The sequence below is a fragment of the Podarcis liolepis genome (genome assembly GCF_965112155.1).
Source record: "Podarcis liolepis genome assembly, chromosome: Z".
Classification (NCBI taxonomy): domain Eukaryota; kingdom Metazoa; phylum Chordata; class Lepidosauria; order Squamata; family Lacertidae; genus Podarcis; species Podarcis liolepis.
The window spans coordinates 8,973,536-8,994,343 of NC_139570.1; the positions used below are offsets into that span (position 1 = coordinate 8,973,536).

The 20,808-nt window shown below is 46.7% G+C and overlaps 1 protein-coding gene across 3 annotated transcripts in view; it reads right to left on the reverse strand.

The window, feature by feature from the left end:
• The window catches only part of CD99L2 (CD99 molecule like 2), an 82,438-nt gene extending 79,065 nt beyond the window's left edge, over positions 1-3,373 (reverse strand). Inside the window, exon 1 of one of the 3 annotated variants that reach the window (XM_083486606.1) lies at positions 2,754-3,373. In XM_083486606.1, coding sequence (XP_083342732.1) covers positions 2,754-2,826 — 73 coding nt within the window. In that variant the 5' untranslated portion in view covers positions 2,827-3,373. The remainder of the gene's footprint in view (positions 1-2,753) is intronic. The other 2 variants (XM_083486604.1, XM_083486605.1) reach the window with 2 other exon arrangements.
• Positions 3,374-20,808: the final 17,435 nt, after the last annotated feature.

The following is a 20,808-nucleotide window of genomic DNA, read 5'->3' on the forward strand; positions in this document are numbered from 1 at the left end:
TGCACCTTGCTGCCTTCCAAATGTGGTTGAACTCCCCTCCCAGCTTCCATTAGCCCCTGCTCACATGCCCAACGGTGAGGAATGATGGACACTGCTAGAACATAGCAAGTGGCCTAAGTAAGACCATTCATTGCCCATCTTGCTCAGTGGTGTCTACCCATTTCAGACAGGGAGCCTCCCCCAGCAATAACTTGAGATGTTGGGGATTGAACCTTGGAACACTCTGAATGCAAAGCAGGTGTTCTACGACTGAACTGTAGCCCACCAACATCTGGAGTGCCACACGACAGCCACCCTTGGTCTAATCCAACTGTTGTGTATCTCAAACGCTGGGCATGTTCTGCAAGTTTCCACGTCAATCATTATGGTTGAGATTCAGAAACACAAGCAACTTGTTTTAAGCCCTAAACATCTCAGGCCTCAAACACCTGAAATATTCCCCTTCCTTACAGATCCTCTCAGGTGTTAAGATCAGCAGAGGATGACCCTTTTGGTTGTTCTACCACCTTCTGAAACTTAGGGGGCTGTTCACCTAAGAGAGGTCATTCTCTGTAGTAGCCCCTTAGTTGTACCGCCTGGCACATTCACTGTAGTTTTCATCATATGCTGAAGACACACCTCTAGACTCTTGGCTTTTTGACACTTGAGATGTGCATTTTTGGGACCCACCTCATTTCTGTGATTGTAAGTTGTTTCAAACTGTTTTTTCACACTGTGTTTTGATTGTGGCAGCCCGTCCAGGGACCTTAGATAATGGACGGGTCATAAATTAATAATGATGATGATGATGGTGGTGGTGGTGGTGATGTAGCTGCCAGTTCTGTACCAAATGGACCCACAGGACTATTTCAAGGCCTAAGAGTGGTTCCAGTTGTGAAGCACTTAACTGTACACTGATGAACCATTTTACATATATACCAAAATATGTGAAACATAACACACCTTCTATTCATAAGCTCATCCTGAAGCAGTTTTTTTAAAAACAAAACAAAACATTAAAGCGAATTGTGACATTTCATGCTAGCTGACAGACCAAACAATTATTACCTGCAGAGAGTTCTTCCAAACAGTTTCTACTAATAACCCTTATTCCTTGTCCCACTGGTGCTATTTGGGCACAACACAAAAATTTGGGACAACTTCGGCTCTCAAATTTACAGCTCAATCTGACACATGCTTTTTACTCAGAAGCAAGCCAGACCATGATGTTTATTCCTAGGTAAATGTGCATAAGATCCTTGATCTGTATGAGCTGAAGTGGACCTGTATGGCACACTCTGGATATAAGATGAACCAGTTGTAAGTGACACAGAGGAGAACATGGGGGTGTGTGGATTAGCTAAACTGCAGACCCTCAAACGCCCTACAGTCCTTTGATACGGGAGGGCGTGCACCGTACTGGCATTTCTCTATGCCAAGTCAGTTGATATAGAGGTAGTTGACAAAACTACCTATTATTTAAGTCAACAGGGAGGGGAATAATATACATGTGTTTCTACCTCTCTAATGCTTACAGAAACGTGAGATGCTGTACATACAGTGCCTTAAGAGGAGGAATACTTAAGAGGAGAAAAGCAGGTCAGTATGGAGGAAGCCTCCTCTAAGTGGCTCACAAAGTGGAGATTAAATCAAGATTTGAAAATATATTTATTCTCAAGCATATTTTTGGAGCACAGGGCGGGGGGCGGGGAGGTATGAAAGCAGGCACATTCCCACACAGGAGGAACCCAGTCTAGTGGGGCGGGGGCTGCTGGGCTTCACTCAAGCTCATGGTGGATCTATTGTTCTCCAGTAAGGGAAAGATTTCCTATTAGGCGCTATTTTGGGGGCTTCCCGTCCACACCTCCTCTGAGGATGCCCGAAAGACAGGTTGGGTGCACTGTGATCTTTTATCAGAAATTACCCCCTGCTGTTTAAAAAGAAAAAAGAGCAATGATAATAGTGGAAGGTGAATGAGTCCCACAGGAGCGACAGGGCTGCAAAGATAAACGAGGCTACAAAAGGCTGCAGCTCCTGCTCTCCGTTTGGGTACGTTTCAGTCCAACGCAGTTTGAACTGATTTGTCACGCCCACCCATCCCCTGGAGGATTAGCGGGGCCCTTCCCCAGGGGGCTTAGAAGAGCCAAATCTCGCCCTTGCTTGGAAAGCTGGTGTGATCTGCAGTCCTCCCCCCCCCCCCCGCGCCCCGCCAGCTCTTTATGCAGCCCAGAGCACGCCGCGAGCCACAATAGAGGTTAGGGGAGGGGGGCGGGTCTGCGCCGATGGTTAGGCAGGCCCGCAGCCGCTTCGCCAGCCAAATGCGTTTTGTCTCACCTGATCTTTTATTTATATAATTCAATTACATATTATTATTCTTGTGTGTGTGTGCAGAGCGGGGGTGCGGGAGGGACTCATCTGCATCCGTGAGGCCTGGGTGCATCCAGCCACCGGGAGGGGGGCAGAGAGATCATGCGCAACGATGCAGACAGCCCAACCCAGACAAGCATGGCACGGAGCCCCCCATATCCTGCCGTATGTCTCCCAAGCCGCGGGACGTGAGGAGAAGAATAAGCAGGAGCAGCAGGCAGGAGCGATGGGCACAAAAGGAGCGCGGAGGCGACCGGTCTACTAGTTCAGGCAAGCCGGAGAGGAGAGAAGGGGAGAGGAGCCTCGATGGCCAGGGGGGGATCCTCTCCCCAGTATACTTGAGGGAAAGCGCAACGCGGGCGGGATGGGCTGGTGGATTACCCTACCGGGAGCCCGATCCTGCTTACCTCTCCCGCTCAGGGCAGCCAAGGCGACAGCGGCGAGGAGGAGGAGGCGGGGGCGCCAAAGCTTCGCGGTCATTTCGGCGGGGAGGCAGGAGCGCACGGCTAGGGCGCACGGTGCGGAGAGGGAGCTCCCGGGTCGACGCGGCGCAGATGTCCGCTTTCAGGCGGCGGCGGCGGCTTCCTTAGGCAGGCGGTCGGGCGCTCGTTGCAGCCTCCGCGAAAGATAGGGACGAGAGGCACCGGCAGGAGCAGAGGAGGCGGCGGCGCGGAGGGGAGGAGCGCGCCGGGGACGCGTGGAGAGGAGAGGGGGCGGGACGCGGCGAGGGCAGGGGCGCACGAGTCGCAAAAAGGCAGGCCCTGCGTGGAGAGGGGAGGGGAAGAGGGAGAGAGGAGGGCGGGGGGAGGGAGGAGGAGGCCGGAGTTAAAAGGGTTGGGGGAGAAAGAGAGACAGTCGCAGGAGCCTCCCTTGGACCGGGCGGCGGGCTGAGAAAGAGAGAGAGCGCTAATTCTTTACGTATTTTACTTCCACCTCTAAGCTGCGGAAAGAGCCGGCGGTGTTTGGTTGCCGGCGGCTTGACCCTGAGGGACCCGACAGCCGCGAAAAAGGGCTTCTCCGGTCACCCGCCTTCGCTCCCACCCTGCAAACCTGATGCGGGGCGGGGGGGGGAGGATCAAAGCCGGAGAGCCACTGTTTCCAGGGTGCTGGTGGGTGGATTGCTGGCCAGGGTTCTTCCCCAGCAAACCCCCACTATCTCACTGATAATTTCTCACGTTGTAGAGAACCAGATCCATTTCTCCCGAGTCCCTGAAGCCGGACAGCTGTTTTCTATGTGACAAAGATCTGAGATTTCTGACAAGTAGCCTGTTACTGCAGTGAAACAGATGCGCATCCTTGTTGAGTTCCATCAATGAACCTTGTCTTCTTCTTCCCCTTCTTCTTCAAAAACATGTAAATACAGTGCTGAAGAAATGTCACAAGAGAGAGGCCAGAGGAATAAAGACCTCAGGGCTGTCTGTCGCTGTCTGATAATGGCAACGGATAACAGTGGAGAAGACCAAAAATAAAACAAAAGGACCACCCTTAGAAAAGGGTCATAAGAAGAGGGCTAGGGAGAAATTTGACTCAGTCCGCATTTTAAGGCGAACCTACCTAATCTTCCTTTTCCAAAACAATGCACCAGCCGAAACACAACCACCCTTTCAAGATTCCTCCTTCTGCAAATAGGGCAGTGCAGCCAAGTAGTGTAAAAATGCATATAAACCTGAAAATAGCATTCAAAAATGCATTGTGTGAGGGTACACTAGGCAAAAATTAGGCAAAATCGCATACAGAAATGTATTAGGATGAATTCACACTAATAGGCAGATGAATTTTTCATTAGGACTCTTTTTTTTAAATCACAAAGTGGTGAGAAGGTGTAAAGGAACCGAAGGGGGGGGGGGTTAGACAGGAAAATCAAAATGGTCAAATCCACACATCCAGCAAGTGGACAACAAAGGGGCTCTGCAACAAAATATTGCAGAGTGGAGTGCTGCTGTTCACTATTTCAGTCACCCTCTTCCAGGATACCCCTCCCCCCTCTCCTCTAGTTTTCCATGTACCTTCCCAACCTACATTCAGCTTTGCTTTTTAAAAAATAAATAACAAAATTCTGCAAATCTTGGGGGTTTGCCTTCTTATTTCTCAGAGGGAGAGGGTGGAGCCTTTTTTGAGACCAGTGAGACCACAGGTGCTGAGTTGCGCCCAACATTAACAGGGGGGGGGGCTGATATCACACATGCGATGCACATTGCGTGCATGATGACTGTCGCATTTGGGAGAGGCTGACCAAGCATCCTCCCGATGCAACACTTGTGTGCCAAGCTGCGCTGGTCTGCAGAGCGTTTCCCAATGCTGCGCAGCCCAGGGCAACATACCAGCAGGCCTCCTCTGCCCCCTCACGATTGGGGGGCTGAGCCCTGTCCCAGTGGACATGGGAAGGGGCTGTAGAGGCCTCAGCCCTGTAGAGTTGGTATACCTGAATGAGGTGTCTATCTTTTATTTATTGCCACATTTATATCACACCATTCCACAAAGAAACTCAAGGCGGCAAGCATGGTTCCCCCCTCCCAACGCCTCCCTGTTTTACCCCTGCAATAACTCTGTGACGTACAGGTAAAGGACCCCTGGGCAGTTAAGTCCAGTAAAAGGCTACTATGGGGTTGCGGCACTCATCTCGCTTTCAGGCTGAGGGAGCCGGTGTTTGTCCACAGACAGCTTTCCGGGTCATGTGGCCAGCAGGACTAAATCACTTCTAGCACAACGGAACACTGTGATGGAAACCAGAGCAGCACACGGAAATGCTGTTTACCTTCCCGCCTCAGCAGTACCTATTCATCTACTTGAACTGGCGTGCTTTCGAACAGCTAGATTGGCAGGAGCTGGGACAGAGCAACAGGAGCTCACTCCATCGTGGGGATTCAAACTGCCGACCTTCCGATCAGCAAGCCCAAGAGGCTCAGTGGTTCAGACCACAGTGCCACCTGCATCCTAACTCTGTGAAGTAAATAGACTGAGAGATGGTTGCTGGCACAAGGCCACCCAATTGATTTGAACCCTGGTCCTAGTCTAGCAATCTAATCACTGCACCACACTGGTTCTTGCCATATGAAGTTAGGTAGCATTCCATAAGTGGCCAGTATAAACCATGTATTAGGTCGGACCACAGCCCATGAGTAAGTAATTAATAGAACACAATGATTCAGATGATATTGACATGCATTCAGTGCTGAGGAAATCCATGAGAAATGCCTGTTTAACCTTTCAGATAATGGCAACCATGGGTTCTCATGGCAGAACAAAATATGTTGCATTAATAGCATCTTGGATAATCTTAGAATCTTTCTAGCATTTCTTATAGGTTTGTAAGATAAGTTTACCAGAGGAAATCAAACTCATTTGGGGGTTTCACTGATAGTTTTCAGTTCCACAGTAGCAGGGGTTTTCCCATTAAAATGCAGAAGTGTGAATTTAAATCTGAATTCTGCACTTTTTCTTATTTCTTTTACCCAAGAGACAAACACTTTGGGGTATCTAGACTCCTGGATAAATGGGGCTGGCTATAATATATATTTGGTCTCAGCAGAAGGAAATGGATTAGGGGGTTTCAGGCATAGACAGATTGCTAGACATATAACATAGAGGGGATATCTACAAACAGACAGGAGAAAAAAACAAACTTTTTCATACCCTCTGCAAACAGTTATATATATTTTAAGTGTCCAGCCCCTTAACAGCAAAGCATCATAAAAATTAAATAGACAAAGTTTTTCTCACCACTAGGATAAGAATTACTTTACCTTCTAAATTTCAGGAGGAGGTAAAGAATAGGTGAAAGGCAGCCCCCCAATCCTGCACCATTCAGAAATAAATTGCACTGTTCAAAACAGCTTACTTCTACGTAGGGGGGAGGAGAAATTCAATTCGCATTTTAATGCAAACCTGCCCTCCCAAAAACATTATGCAAACAGACAGTGACTATCTATTGAAATTTGCCCTTCTAATTTTGTGATGCAGTTCTCCAACCAAATATTGTGCAGTATTAAAAATACAATGCATATATTGGAGAAGAACTCAAAAATTCATTGTTGTTTTTTTATTGGCAAACTGATGTGAAGAACTGAATAATGAGAAACTGAGAAAAGACAAAATGGGCAAGCCATCTCCAGCTCCGTGAAAGATTCTATCACTGGTGTCTCCGAAATTTTTTACACATCACTTGGGAAGACAGGAGAACTAAAGCCAGTGTACTGGGAGAAGCAAGTATTTTAATAAGATTGAACCCTGTGGAACCGCACATTGAAGGTTCCACAGGGCTAAAAAGCATTCCCCAAGTAACACCCTCTGGGAGCAACCATCTAATTAGGACTGGAATCACCGCAAAGCAGTGCCACCAACCCCTAGTTCGAAGAGTCACTTCAGAAGGATACCTGGTCGATGGTATTGAAACTGCTGAGAGGTCAAGAAGAATTAACAGGGACATGTTTCCCTTGTCTCTCTATAGACAGAGGTCATCATACAGGGCGACTAAAGCAGTTTCTGTGCCAAAACCAGGCCCAAACCCCTATTGAAATGGATCCAGAAAATCAGTTTCTTCTGAAAGTGCCTGGATCTGGTCCACAACTATTCGCTCCAGAACCTTGCTCAGAAAAGGGAGATTAGCAACTGTTAGTTAGTTAGGTTTTCTGAATCCAGGGAAGGGTTTTTAAGGAGTGGTTTTACCACTGCGTCCCTCAAACAGGAAGGGACCACCCCCTCTTGTAAAGAGACATTGATCACCTCCCTGGCCCAGCCAGCTGTTCCCTCCCTGCTGGTTTTTATCAGCCAAGAGGGGCAGGGGTCTAGAGCGCAAGTGGTCGCCTTGACTAATCCAAGCACCTTGTCCACATCCTCGAGCCTTACCAACTGAAACTAAAGCTAATGTAGTCAGGGGCGAAGCAAGGGGGTGCGGTAGGGGCAGTCCGCCCTGGGTGTCACTGCTGAGAGGGCACTAACCACGGGGCCTACAGCGCACCAGAGCCACGTGTCTCTCCTGGGAGAGATGCGGTGGCTTTTGTGCACACAGGCTCCGCGCTGCCCAAACGGTCCACCCGCTGCCTCCCCCCAGTGGTAGGGCAGCTGAGTAGGAGGAGGCAGGCAGACTCTGGAGGCCCCATGGTGCGCCCTGCCCCTGGGCGCGCTGTTCCAGGCACCGGAGCGTCTTCTACCCAGACATGTATTTTAACATGCAATTGCATTTTATTATGCACATTCTTAAAACTGCTGACTTTAACCTTTCTCTTTTTCAAGAATGGAATGGGCTTGATGGACTTGGGGCAGGGGAGGAGAAAATGCAACAACTGCCAGGGTGTTACAGCAAAGAGACCTGGAGTAGCACCGTTGCCAACATGTGAAAGCAGGGGGATCAAGCAGACCCTGTGCTGCTCAAGCCAAGCCTCGCTTCCCACCCCATGGAGTGGGGTGTTTTTTGGAGTTCTGCTGGCTACCAATAGCAGGGATGACACCTGTGGTAGCTTCTGCCAGCCTAGAATTTGGGCAAGCAAATTGGGGTGGCTCTTGTTGTTGATGTGGGGGGGGGGGCTGAGGAGAGGGGCACTTCAGTTCTGCTCCATCCAAGCCCCTCCAGCATGCTGGATCTGGGGGTCTGCATTTCTCTCCCCAGCCGTTTTGAACTTGCTTGCCTTCTGCATCACATGGAACCATGTTTCAGGAAGCTTTCTGCAGCTAGTGCATGTTGCCTGCAACTATAAACAAAACTTGTTCGAGAAAATGACAGTATAATCCAATTTCCAACAGGCACAGAAAGTGATTTATTACAGAGAGAGAGAAAACTAATTGTGGTATTTCTTTATTAACTGAATGTAGATCAATACATAGTAAAATCCTGTGACTTAAATGCCATCTCATATGTTTTAAGGGTATCAAGAACTTTCTCATGAGCCCAGTCAGTTTTTCAATTAACTCGTGTGTTTTCAAACTGAAATCAATTAAAGTTATCCAGCTGAAAAGATTAAAATTATATGCTAAGATGGATCGTCATGCCACTTCAAACCAAATTTGGGCTTAAAAGTGCAATAAGATTCATACCAAATATATTTTGCATCCCATGCTAAACTCATTCGGGGATAACAGTGCAGCGTTGGATACCAGAGGCATTTTGCTTTAAAACTGCAGGGTTTTTGATGACCAGACTGAATAAAAACTGGCCATTCCTTCATCAAAAACCCACAACAGGAGCAGATGATTTCAAAAAAAGAAGCAGCTAAGAGGAGGGGTTGCTGAACCCTTTCCATATCTTAGCACTTCTGTTCTCCAAACCCCACTCACTCCAAGTCACTGTTGCCACCCTGCATGGTTCTAGACGAGTATTTCCAAAGGAGGGGAATAAACTGGCTGGAGGGAAATTTGGAATAGAGTAGCAGGGGTGGGGAAAGGGTTAAGCATGTAGCACCACCTCCACCCTCACTGAAGCACCTCTCCTCTCCTGTAGAAGGACTTGGGGCAAAGGGGGGTGGAATAGTGAGGAAATGGGTGAGTTGTAAAGGGAGGGGGATTAGTCCAGTACAAAGGGAGGAGGGGTTGCTCAAGTGTGTTTTAAGAGCCCTGGAATAAATATCTTGAAAAAGCATAGGCTTATCCCCCTTCCCAAATAGCTATGGCCTAGCAGTATTTCCAAATTTTGTTGCTGTTGCTTTGTTAGTGTGTTTGCTTCTTTGCACAGTAAATGTGCACTGCTCTTAATTGGCCATACAGGATTTGGGTATCACGCCAGAAGGCAGCACTTCAGATGCCATGAAATCACATTTTTCGCGTATACTTCCCCCCCCCCCCCAACTTGGGAGATGTGATCCTTCCCCAGCGAATTTGCTGCTGAGGAATGAGAATCACAGGTTCCTACTGATCTGTATCAGTGACCTCCTCCGCAATTCCCCAGCCATTTCTGAAAAAACATCCCAATATTCGTGAGTTCCTGATTCATTTACCTAATACAGCTATCCTTCCTCCAGGGAGATCAGGGTGGCTGGTGCCTGTTAAGTCTTCCTCAACCCATTTTACCTTTACAGTAACCCTGTAAAGTAGATTAGGCTGAGAGGTAGCGAGTTGCCCAGTAAGATTAATGGCTGGATAGGGATTTGAACCTGGCTCCCCCCAGTCCTAGTCTAACACTCTGAGGCAGAGTGGGAAATGTATTTCAGCCTCAGGGCTGCAATTCCCTTCTGGAAAACCAGAGGGCCACATTCCAGCGTGGGTAGAGCAACAGATGTGAATTTTTGTGCAGTAGGCTAGCTTTTTACAAACGTGCACCTTTCTCTCTGCCTTCCACCCAGGCATGCAAGTGGCACAAACAGACTTTAAGGGCACATTCCAGCCAGGCAGAAACACTCAAGGAGGGTGCAAAGCAGGGCCAGAGTGGATATGGCTTGGGGAAAGTTCCAAGGACCAGGCCAGAGAGGCATGGAGGGCCGCATTCAGCCCTCGGACCCGAGGTTCCCCATCCCTGCTCTTAGGCTGCACAAAGGGACAGGTCAGTCAGTACAGCATGAGCTTCTTAATCTGTCATGGGTCAAAAAGGTTCTTGTATGGCAGGCGGTTGGAATAGATGACTCTCATGGTCCATTTCAGCTCTACAGTTCTACAGCTGTGGGTTAAGAAAGATTGTTGCTCGCCCTTTGCTATTGTTGGTTGGAGTCAGTCCCGAAAAAAAGATGATGTGTTTGTGCGGGAAAAATCACGGGCATTCCAAGTAACCATGCCTAATCATTTCCCCACCACCACCCCTAGGTTTGCCTGGGGCAAAATGGGAAGCTGCTGACCCCTGCTGAAGCCTTGCTGGGGGGGGGAGGGGAGGGTCATGGCACATGGGCGGTCCAGCCCTGCTGCCCAGGCAGTGCACATCGATCCATTTCCACTAAGCCGCTATCTCTGCGAACCTTTCAGTGAAAGCCAATGTAGACAGCCATCCTTCGCCCCTGCTTCCTTTTCTGGAGGGGGTGAGAGTCGGGGTGTGGGGTGGGGTCTGGGTCTCCTGCTAATCATACTTTGGTTTCACCTGTCAGTGAATCGTGGCAGCTTCTTAAGGGCCCAGCGCCTCACCTCTTACCTTGGCACAGAAATTATCGCACAACGGCAGGGGCTGTGATATAAAAGCACCATGTGGAGAGAGGGAGGAAATGCATGCTGGATGAAGCTGGGGTGTTGGCCCTGCAAAAAAAACCCATTGCGTTCATTTCTGCAGCCGCTCAGCTGCCTCCTTGCTTCAAAGATGCTGATGTTAGCAGTGGGAATGCAGCAAGGCCGGGGAGACTCTCCCCAGAATACAGAGCAGCCAGTGTGAAGGGGGTGCTTGGCAGGTGGTCACGCGGGTTTGTCTAGTGCCTCTCCCCCTTTCATCTCTTTTTATGAAAAAATAATGGGGGGTGGAGAATCAAGAATCCCACTTCAGTTCAGCCTAAGGAAACTAGCTGGGCGACATTTGTGTTGCTCCCGTTAATTCCCCTCCCTAACCTCTGTGTATCCAATTTGCATCTCAATAGACTTTGCTTCTCTCCCCCCCATTTCCCCCTTCTTTTTCTTCTCCCCCCCCCCTCCTGGAGCTTTCAGGAATCACTGAGCAGCCCCTAACAGGCCATTATGCTACAGTCAGGCCAGCTTGTGAGAGGCGAGCAAATAAGAGCATCCAGCAGCAGCAGCTGACAACAATTCGCCAAAGCAGATTGTTTGCTTTCCCCTCTGACACTGTCCTTGTGTTTCGCAACCATTGTTTGCAATTAGAGAATTTGGTCACAGCAACCTCCCCGCCCCTGTCCCAAACCATGAATAAGTTGAGCAAAACAACAGTAGCAACAGCAGATCCAGTGACCCTGGAGACTGGGTCAAATCTGTAGAAATGAAGAAAGACTATTTATTTATTTCAGTTTATGGCCCTGTCCTTCATTATAGCATCCCAGGATGCGTTGCAACCATTGAAGAACATAATAAGATCAACACAATGGCCCATCTAGTCCACCATCCTGTTCTCACAGGAGCCAGCTAGATGCCCATTTTGGGAAGCCCACAAAGAAGACCCAGGCAGAAGAGCACTCCTCCTCTTGTGGTTTCCAGCAACTGATATTCAGAAGCATTATTGGCTTCTGTATAGCTAACATGGCTAGAAGCCATATCCAGTCTTATCTCCATGATCGTCCAGACCCTCCTATTTTCCAGGGACAGTCCTGGATTTACAGAAGCTGTCCCGGTTTCTGATTTGATCCTGCTTTTCCTTAGGACGTCCCTATTTTCATCAGAGAAATGTTGGATGGTTTGAAATAGGACGTCCCTATTTTCATCCGAAGAACATTGGAGGGTATGGTCCTCTCGGAATTTGTCCAATCCTCTTTTAAAGCCATCCAACTTTGTAGCCATGGGGAGCAAGTTCCATATGATCTGCACGAAGAATAACTTTCTTTTAGCTGTCCTGAATTTAAAATTCAGTGTGAGAAACAGTTTTAAGCAAGCCATGGTTATAGGAACAGGGTGGATCCCAAATACTTACATTTCAGGTTTCAAAAGCCTAGGTGTTCTCTTCAACGTAGGACAGGATCTAGAAGGTGCCAGATGGACCTCCTTGGGAATGGAATTTCACACTTAATCTGCCATCCTCTTGCACGTCTGAGGGCAGAAGGTAGTTCTGTTGAGTTTAGCACCTGAGAAGAGAAGAAGGTGGTTTTTCATATATTTGGGACCTAAGAAATCTAGAGCTTTAAACCAGGGCTTTTTTTCAGCCAGAACTCACTGGAACTGAGTTCTGGCACTTCTCAGGTGGGCACCATTGCCGTTATAAGAGAACAAAGGAGGTGTTCATGGTGAGTTCCAGCACCTCTTTTTCTAGAAAAATAGGACTGCTTTAAACACTGTTTTGAGTCCATTGACTTGGGCACAAAATATGGCAATTGATTACTAATTGATTACCTTTTTAAAAAACAACAACTACCCTTCTCATGCCTCCCAGGCATACAGAGTTAAGTACCTGGTTTAGGAGCTCTTTCACACACATACACAGTATGATTACAACAACCCTTTGAGGTAGGTTGCATTAGGTTAGGCCAGTTTCACTTGGGGAGCTTCATTCCTCATTGGGGATTAGAACCATTTAGTCTCACAACAGCCTTGTAAGGTTGGTTAGGCCGAGAGATAGTGGCAATGCAAAGGGTCACCCAGTGATCTTCATAGCACACCCAGGTGTCCCCAGCCCTAAACTCCCCACCCCACCCCCACGGATCCAAGATGCCTAGCAAGCTGACACCCATTCATCCCCAGTATAGACCTAGTTGATCTTCCAAGGAAACCTTGCTAGCTGGTCCAAAATCAGAAGACAGTCACCTGGTGACAAGGAAGCAGCCCCTTTTGGTGATAACACCCACTCTGTAGAATGCTTATCCTTGTTCATGAGGTTGGAGACAGTAATTCATAGAATCATAAAATTGTAGAAATGGGACCAGGAGAGTTATCTAGTCCCTGCAATGAAGGAATCTTTTGCCCAAGTTGTGGCTCGAACCCAGGACCCTGAGATTAAGAGTCTCATGTTCTACCAAGTGAGCTACTAAGGTATGCACACTTCTCTCTCTCTCTCTCTCTCTCTCTCTCTCTGTGTGTGTGTGTGTGTGTGTGTGTGTGTGTTCCTGGGCCAAGCTTCCTTGGGCTCCGATTTTGTTGTTGCTGCTGCTGTTTTAGTATTGTTTCAAGACCTATTTTTAAGTGTTTCTTAATATATAATTTAATACATAATTGTAAATCGCCTTGAGGCTTATGTGAAAGGCAATTCGTTAATTATCCATTTCTGCTTCTGTTGATTGGTTTTATATCCTGCCCTTTTCCTGCAAGCAGCTCAAGGCGACCTACAGGACGCGCGCCCCCCCCCCCTTATTTAAGCTCCTTGGCAACCCTGTGAGGTAGGTTAAGTCAAGAGGCAGTAGCCGGCTCAAGGTCAGTAGGGGGAATTGCACAGACAAGGACAGAGAGTGAGGCAGAAGTGCAGAACAAAAACATTAAGAGCCTGCCCCATCTAGTCCAGTATCCTATTTCCACAGTGGCTGACTATATCCCTGTGGTAAAGCTCACAGGCAGGACCTTTCAGCCCTGGACATCAGAACCAACAAAAAAAGGAAGTATTAATTAAAGGAGTGCATCATGGTTAACTTAAGGAATTTGCTGACATGAGATATGGAGATAGCTTTAAAGGGGTCTGGACATATATACTAGTTATAACTAGCTATATACAGCTTCCAGGTTCACCCTGACTGTGGATACTAGTTGCTGCTGAGCACAATCCAGAGAGAGTTTTTGCCTTGTTCGTGGGCTTCCTGGAGGCACTTTGTTGGCCTCTGTTAGAAGCAAGATGCTGCCCAGATGGACTTTTGGTTTGGGTTCTTAAGTTCTTATCAATGGTGGTGGGGACTTGTGGCCTTCCAGATGTTGTTGAGCTACAGCTCCCATCGTCCTTGACCACTGGCCACAGTAGCAGAGATGGGAACTGTAGTCCAAAAACATTTGGAGGGCACCATATTTGCCATCCCTGGTCTAAACCACCTAAAAGGCATCAGATTAGGGGGATCTGAACTGCCTACTCTTGTTCATGATACAGATACCTGTGTTTTTTTTAATAGAAATGGTATAAGGCTCCTTCTCTTGATTTGAAGAATAATTCAGAGATAATGGGAGTTGGAGGGCCACAGGTTACCTGTCCTTGGGAACAGTAGGTAGCCGTGTTGGTCTGCTGCAGTCGAAACAAAATAAAAAATTCCTTCCAGTAGCACCTTAGAGGCCAACTAAGCACACGAAAGTTCATACCGATAACAAACTTAGTTGGAAGGAATCTTTTTATTTTGTTTTGGGGAAATCACTATATTTTAGCCAAACCTACTGAAATCACACACATACACATGCATACCTGCTGCTTGGAACTCATGTCAAACATACAAAGGGGCCTGGTGTATTCTCTCTTGATTTCTTAAAAAACAACAACCCAGCCAATCTGTTCTTTATCTCTCCAGTTTCCCCTTAAGGCAGGGAGTCCTGGCTAGCAGCATGTGCACTAAGTCCAAAGAAAATGTTAGCAGTAAGCTGGCAAATTGCTTTGGGCAAAGTTCAGAGTTCCTCTTCAGCCCAGCATCCAGCTAAACACTGCAGGGACAGTCAAAACCATTACAGAAAAAGATTAATTTCCTTTTACCTTGTGTTGAATGACAAAGTGCCAATCTTGACTATTTGCATTGCTTATTTCTATGGGTCGTGCCATTAATGCACCTAGCATAATGTTATATATAAAATAACTTGATATACAAAGTACCCCTCAATGACCCTGGTTCTAGTCCTTATCTTAAATGTGACCTGGAAGGCTATAAGTAAATAGCCTGCCCTCCTAATACTGAATGTAGATTAGCATACTAATCTTTGCTACCAGCAAAGTTTGATTTTCACCCCCCCCCCATAGGAAAGAATTGGGTTCCTCTTAGCCAATGGAATATTCTGCCAAAGGCAAACTCATGCAGCAATAAAGCTGCTGGCACATTTGCAAAGCTAAGCAGGGGTCTGGTCTGGTTTCAAACTGGACGGGGAACCACGTGTTCTCATTTCTCACTAGGGTCATATCCTTGCAACATAAAACTTAGCAAAGTAAATGGAATAGCAAATAAACAGGATCTTGTAGGAAATAAAACAGTGGTATAAAGGAATAAAGGTGTTATTAACATTCACTCACCAAGGCAGACCTGGCCCCTCTCCTACAAAATAGTTGACTCCAAATCGTGCTTAAACTCCAGCTTTGCAATGGTTGGGTAGTTCAGATCTCCAATGGAACCCCCTCTTTGCTTTCCAAGGAGCAGTCATTTGCTTCACTAAACCACAGACCAAGGAATAGGTGAGAGGTTTCTGTTCCCAGGATTTTAAAGGAAGAGCTCAGCTTTTCTTGCAGCTCGGATCTCTGATCCCAGACTTTGTGTTCCATTAGTCTCCAAGTTCAGGTATACCTCCCTTTATCCTCTCTTCTGTTAGTGTGGGTGCTGTGGAAAATTGTCATGCTCACTCTTCAGACTCGGATAATTAGGGACTCCTTTACTCTTTAAGGTCAAAGTGTATTTGTGCTGCATGATTTGCTGCCTGCATAGATAGATAGATAGATAGATAGATAGATAGATAGATAGATAGATAGATGAGGGGTCGGCAAACTAAGGCCCGCGGGCCGGATCCTCTGCCTCTTCCATTTCATTGAATAAAACAACCTTTCTCTATGTCCTGGTGTGTGTGACTTCTTCATGGGGCATAAGGTTATGGATAAACATGTCTTTCATAATGGATGCATGTACTGACTCCAGCAAAATATTCCAGTGCTGTCAGAGTTCTGTGCTGAATGCACATGGACAAGCACGTGCGTTCAGACATGCACCTCGGACCAATGGAAGTTAAAGAGTCTTCCTGCCACAGATTTAATAGATAATCAGAGGAAGATTTAAGTGGAACAGAAATCTTGCAAACTAATAATTAATTTTCAGTATTTTTTTTACTTAGTATGCCAGAATATTGTTTATTTTGATGTCTGTGAACACACACATTAGGTGCTGTCAAATCAAGGCTGTTTCAAGACAAACAGTGGATGAGGGTTGTCCCCCTCTTGCCTTGCTCCCCAGGTGTATCTGGCTGGTTTCAATGGAGGCAGGATTCTGCACCAGTGGACTTTATTCCAACGTCTATCGCCAACGTCTCTGTGCGTTTAAACCCATAGCTCTCATTTCCATTTGGCAAATGGATAGAAAGGCATGCAGCTTAACTTGAATCCCCATGCTATGCTTTTCTAAACTATGTTTGTGCTCTAATTTCCTTTGAAAAATATGTTTTAAGAGATGGCACTGAAGACAGAAAAGGGGGAGTGTGTGTTCAGACCACAACGGAATATTCAGTGACACAATCACAGCGTTGTGTGATGCAATCTTTTAAGCAATGGGGATTTTTACTCACTACTCTCTGTGTTTGGGATTGTTGCATTGATAATGATAACAGAGAGAGAAGCCTCTGGGTAATGTAAAGCAATTGATCAGAACCCCTTTTTTTTATCTATAAAAAGTATACATTGTCATGTGAAGTAGGTAATCTGACCCCTGCTGGTAGAAACGTGTAATGGAGCTGGAAGATAGCTGGAGGTTCAACTTCCAAGGTTTTCCCTCTATTAATGAAGAGAATAAGGTCACCTTGATGATAATGCAGTTGACCAAAGCATACAACTTTATATCCTGGGGGAACTTGTCATCAAAGTGATTGAACTTTACAGGGATCTCAGGTGCTTGTCTGTGTTCACTACTGTCTTTCAAACCAACCCACAGCTTGCTAATGGAGAACTCCTGCCACCCTTAGGATTTCATTCATTTATATCCTATTTCAGTGTTATCTCCCTCTGTTTTTCTCATGCAGAGTTATATAGAGTGGTACCTTGGGTTAAGTACTTAATTCGTTCCGGAGTTCCGTACTTAACCTGAAACTGTACTTCACACTTTAGCTAATGGGGCCTCCTGCTGCCGCCGTGCCACCGGAGCACAGTTTCTGTTCTCATCCCGAAGCAAAGTTCTTAACCTGAAGCACTATTTCTGGATTAGCGGAGTCTGTAACCTGAAGCGTATGTAACCTGAAGCATATGTAACCCGAAGTACCACTGTATCTATATATATGTGTGTGTGCGTGTATCTCAAAATGTTTCTCTAAATCCATCTGATTTCCTGTTCAGTGCAAAAGACTGCACATTGTGTAATTTAATTCAGGTGCTTCAGGGTGAAAGGTGATGAAACGGGCCTGGAAGCATGAACAGATCCTGGCCATGTTCCAGCGGGCTTTGCGGTGAGTTCAACATGCACATGGTTTGGGGGAGGTGACCTGGGCTGCATGCAGCCCTTCCACATCTTCACCAGCTTTCGAAAACTTCAGGGGAACTTCAAATAGCTGCCTACAATATATTTATTTACCGCTTGACTGTTAAAAACAAACAAACCCTCAAAGCAATCTCCAAAAAGTATAAAGCAATGAAATTATCTGTTTAGAAACAGTAGAAAACAACAATTAAAAAACTTTGTTATAAAGATCAATGATAAACTAATAACCAGATTAAAAACACATGTTCCTCTTCCATGGGTCAAGATAGGCTTGCCTGAACAAAAATGTTTTTGGCATTATTTTTCTTTAAAGCACGACTCCTTGGACGGCTCTGTTCTCCCTTTCTTCCTGCCCAGGGTTGTCCTGTCCTCTGCCTGCACCTCAGAGCTGGCTCATCCTCCAGGGCTTAGCCTCTCCTGCTCTCCAGCAGCCCCTATGAGCTGCCCAAGGGAGGAGGCTAGCAGTGGCAGCCATGGAGAGGCCAGGGGGATGCTCCCTCGCCACTGCTGCCACTGCCACCACCACTCAGGACAAATGCCAGCTCATCCTCCTCTCTGAATTCAGCCCTGGAGGGGAAAAAAGGGACGTTCTGGGATCAAATCAGAAGCCAGGATGGCTTTTGTAATTTTGTGTCTCCAGGAAAATCGGGACGCTTGGAGAGTATGAGGAAGTTGCAAAGGTGACACTCTTCCCTCACTTACTCTTTTATCTCCATGGGCTTTTCAAGGCACACACACACACACTCCACTCTCATTAATAATTGCCCAGTCATCTGTACATATGCAAATTTACATCATGGGACTGTGGTCCGAGTCTTGTAACTGTTTAGCAGCAGCCCACCCCCCACCCCCACCCAACACTGATGTTGAACCTCCTGACCATTGGCTGTCGATCTAATTGGTTCCATAGTGGTACATTTTGTTGCTACAAATGTCTTTGCAAAACAGACGACCCCCCCCACTGGCCTTTCACCCCTTCTGGTATCAGTTGGGGTGTTTTTGTTCCCCTATACAGTGGTACCCCGCAAGACGAATGCCTCGGAAGACGAAAAACTCGCAAGAAGAAAAAACTTGCGGAACGAATTAATTTCGTCTTGCGAGGCACCACTGTACATTGCTATATCCACCCTCTTTCTAAACTGAGCTTGTAAAAAGATTTGCTGCTGCTCCTTCCAAAAGGAACCTGATCAAAAGAAAGGAAAACAGCTGGGAAGCCATAATTTTTTTCCTCCCCCCCCCCCACAGTTGACAATGAATGAGAGTTATGTCTGGCGCTCTCAGCATTGACTCAGAAGCTGCATCAGCATTTGCTGTGGCAGAGAAGCATCTTCTGAATGAAGCCAAAGGAGAGGCAAAAGGCGCAAAGAATAGAATGAGCATCTATTTCTATCTCTCTCTCCAACCACCCACCCCTGCCACCCACAGTAACCCAATACTACGGTGCCAGTGGAGACATCAACCTTCCACAGCTCCGTGCAAGATTTTGGCACTTTAAGAAATTGTGAAAGCCAAGCCGATTACTCCCAATGACTGCTTGTTCCTACTGGTGCTCTACTTGGCGAAACAGCATTGCTCTCCTGTAAGTAAGCAAAGACCATCTGGCAATTGCAGTTGATCAAGGTTTCCCTCAAAGCAGTGCTTCCAGGAGAATACTTAAGGGAATGTACAACAACTCGAGCCAAAACCATACTTAGAAAAGACTTGTTAGCAGACGAGTGTTGAGAACAGGTTTCCTATGCTCATCCACACTTCCACTTATCACATGCCTAGAAAACATGGGTCCGAGTGGTTTCCCCCTTGGTCTGCTCCTTTCGAAGGAAAACCCACTCTTTAATGCAAAATCGGATAAAACATCAATCCAGATGTCCGTAACCACCATTGCTAGTATCCGTAGTTAGCCTTATATCCCACAAATTTGTCCAATCCTCTTTTACAGCCCTTCACCTGAGGGTGGCGTTTTCTACCAGATCATAGTCCTACCTACAGTAGGACTCAAGACAAGTTTGAATCCTTCTGTACTCTTCTTGGGACTTATCAACCTCCCAGGCTCCCACCCTCTTCTTCAGAAGTGGAGTGCCTTCAAGGAATAAATATCTGGCCTGGGTCCTAACAGTCTTCCTGTCGGTAGCAAGGGAAAACTAGGTATAGAAGGAGAATTCCTGGATGGCAAGACCCAAGTTTGGGGGTGGTACTCTTTGGTGAGAGCGCCCCAGTAGAGATTTAAAATTACAAAATATGCAGTAAAGCAAAGGGTGGAAATATAAGCTGTTAGACCTTTTATATACCCCCCTTCTAAGCCAAAGTTCCCCTTCTCCCTAGCATAGAAAAATAGCATGTTTAGTAAGTTAAAAATGGTTTACTTACAAACTCTCCATAGGTCAGATTCATGTGCTTTTCCATTTAGCTAAGAACTCACACATTGAACTTCCCTGGTAGGATAACAAAGGCTTGATAACCTAATCAATTCCAAGGTAAGCTATCCCCAGCAGGACAGCTTACTCTATGGTCTGAATTCCTTCACGCATTCATAAGACTTAAGCATGTTGGTTATATGAGGCTGGTTACCCCACACTTTCAGCTCCACTTAACTCCCACATAGTTCATTGTCAGCAATGGCAAACTGGCTGGAGAGGAGATGGGGCTGATTTCTCAAGGGAATCTGGTCCCGGGGCTGAGAAGCCCAGCTCAAGAGACTTCTTCCAGGTGTGAGTACATGATGCTATTTATAATGGTGGAGAGCTGCAGTCAGTCGCTGTTGGCAACCAACAATGGACAATGGCCTTGCCAGAGAAATTATTGAAATTATAGAATGAAAATTGCAACGTGTGAGAGGGACTGAGCAAGTGAGGGTTGGAATGTCAGGGGCATTAGGGAAGGATTATTTCTCGAAGACACCATGAGAAAGGGACAGAGAGGGCATATACACAGGGGCCTTTTGCATATCCTTGGACAAACAGGAGGCCAGAATGAATAGATAAGGAAGCTCATTGCCATGCCTTGTGCTTGTAGCTATGCCTCGTGATGAACTGCCTCTTCGCTTATTTGAAAAGTGTATAAATACTGCTGTTTGATATGCTTGTGTGTGTCACACCCTCAATACTTGCTGGTTGCTGAGGTTGTGGCATACTGGCCTTGCAAAGCCTAAATAAACATCCTGTTTTGCTGAGCTCTGAAGTCTGGATTTTATTGAATGTGCAGGCTGAACCCACAAGGTGTATGGTATTGAACCCAGATATGTCCCCAACGGTACCAGTGTTGTGGAACGCTGAAATGCAAGAATCCCCATGTGTTGGCATTCCACCCACTTCTGATGACACACTTATTTACACAAGCATTCCCTTCATCTCTTGACCCAAATCTCCTGTTTAAATTGCTGTTTCAATGTGGGTTGTTTTCCCCCCACTGTGATTGTGCCTCCCATTTTCCTGAACAGAGAGAAGTGTGGGTGCAAACGTCTGGATTTTGTAAAGCTTAAAAGAAGCCTACTGCACAAAAGTAATAGTAGCATCAGTTGCTCTGCCCATTTTTTGTCGCCGGTAGCAGCTCTCTGGGGTTTCACATAGTGGCCTTTCTTCGTTTTGCTGGACATTGTACCTGGGGCTCTCTGCACACAAAGCATAACCTCTGT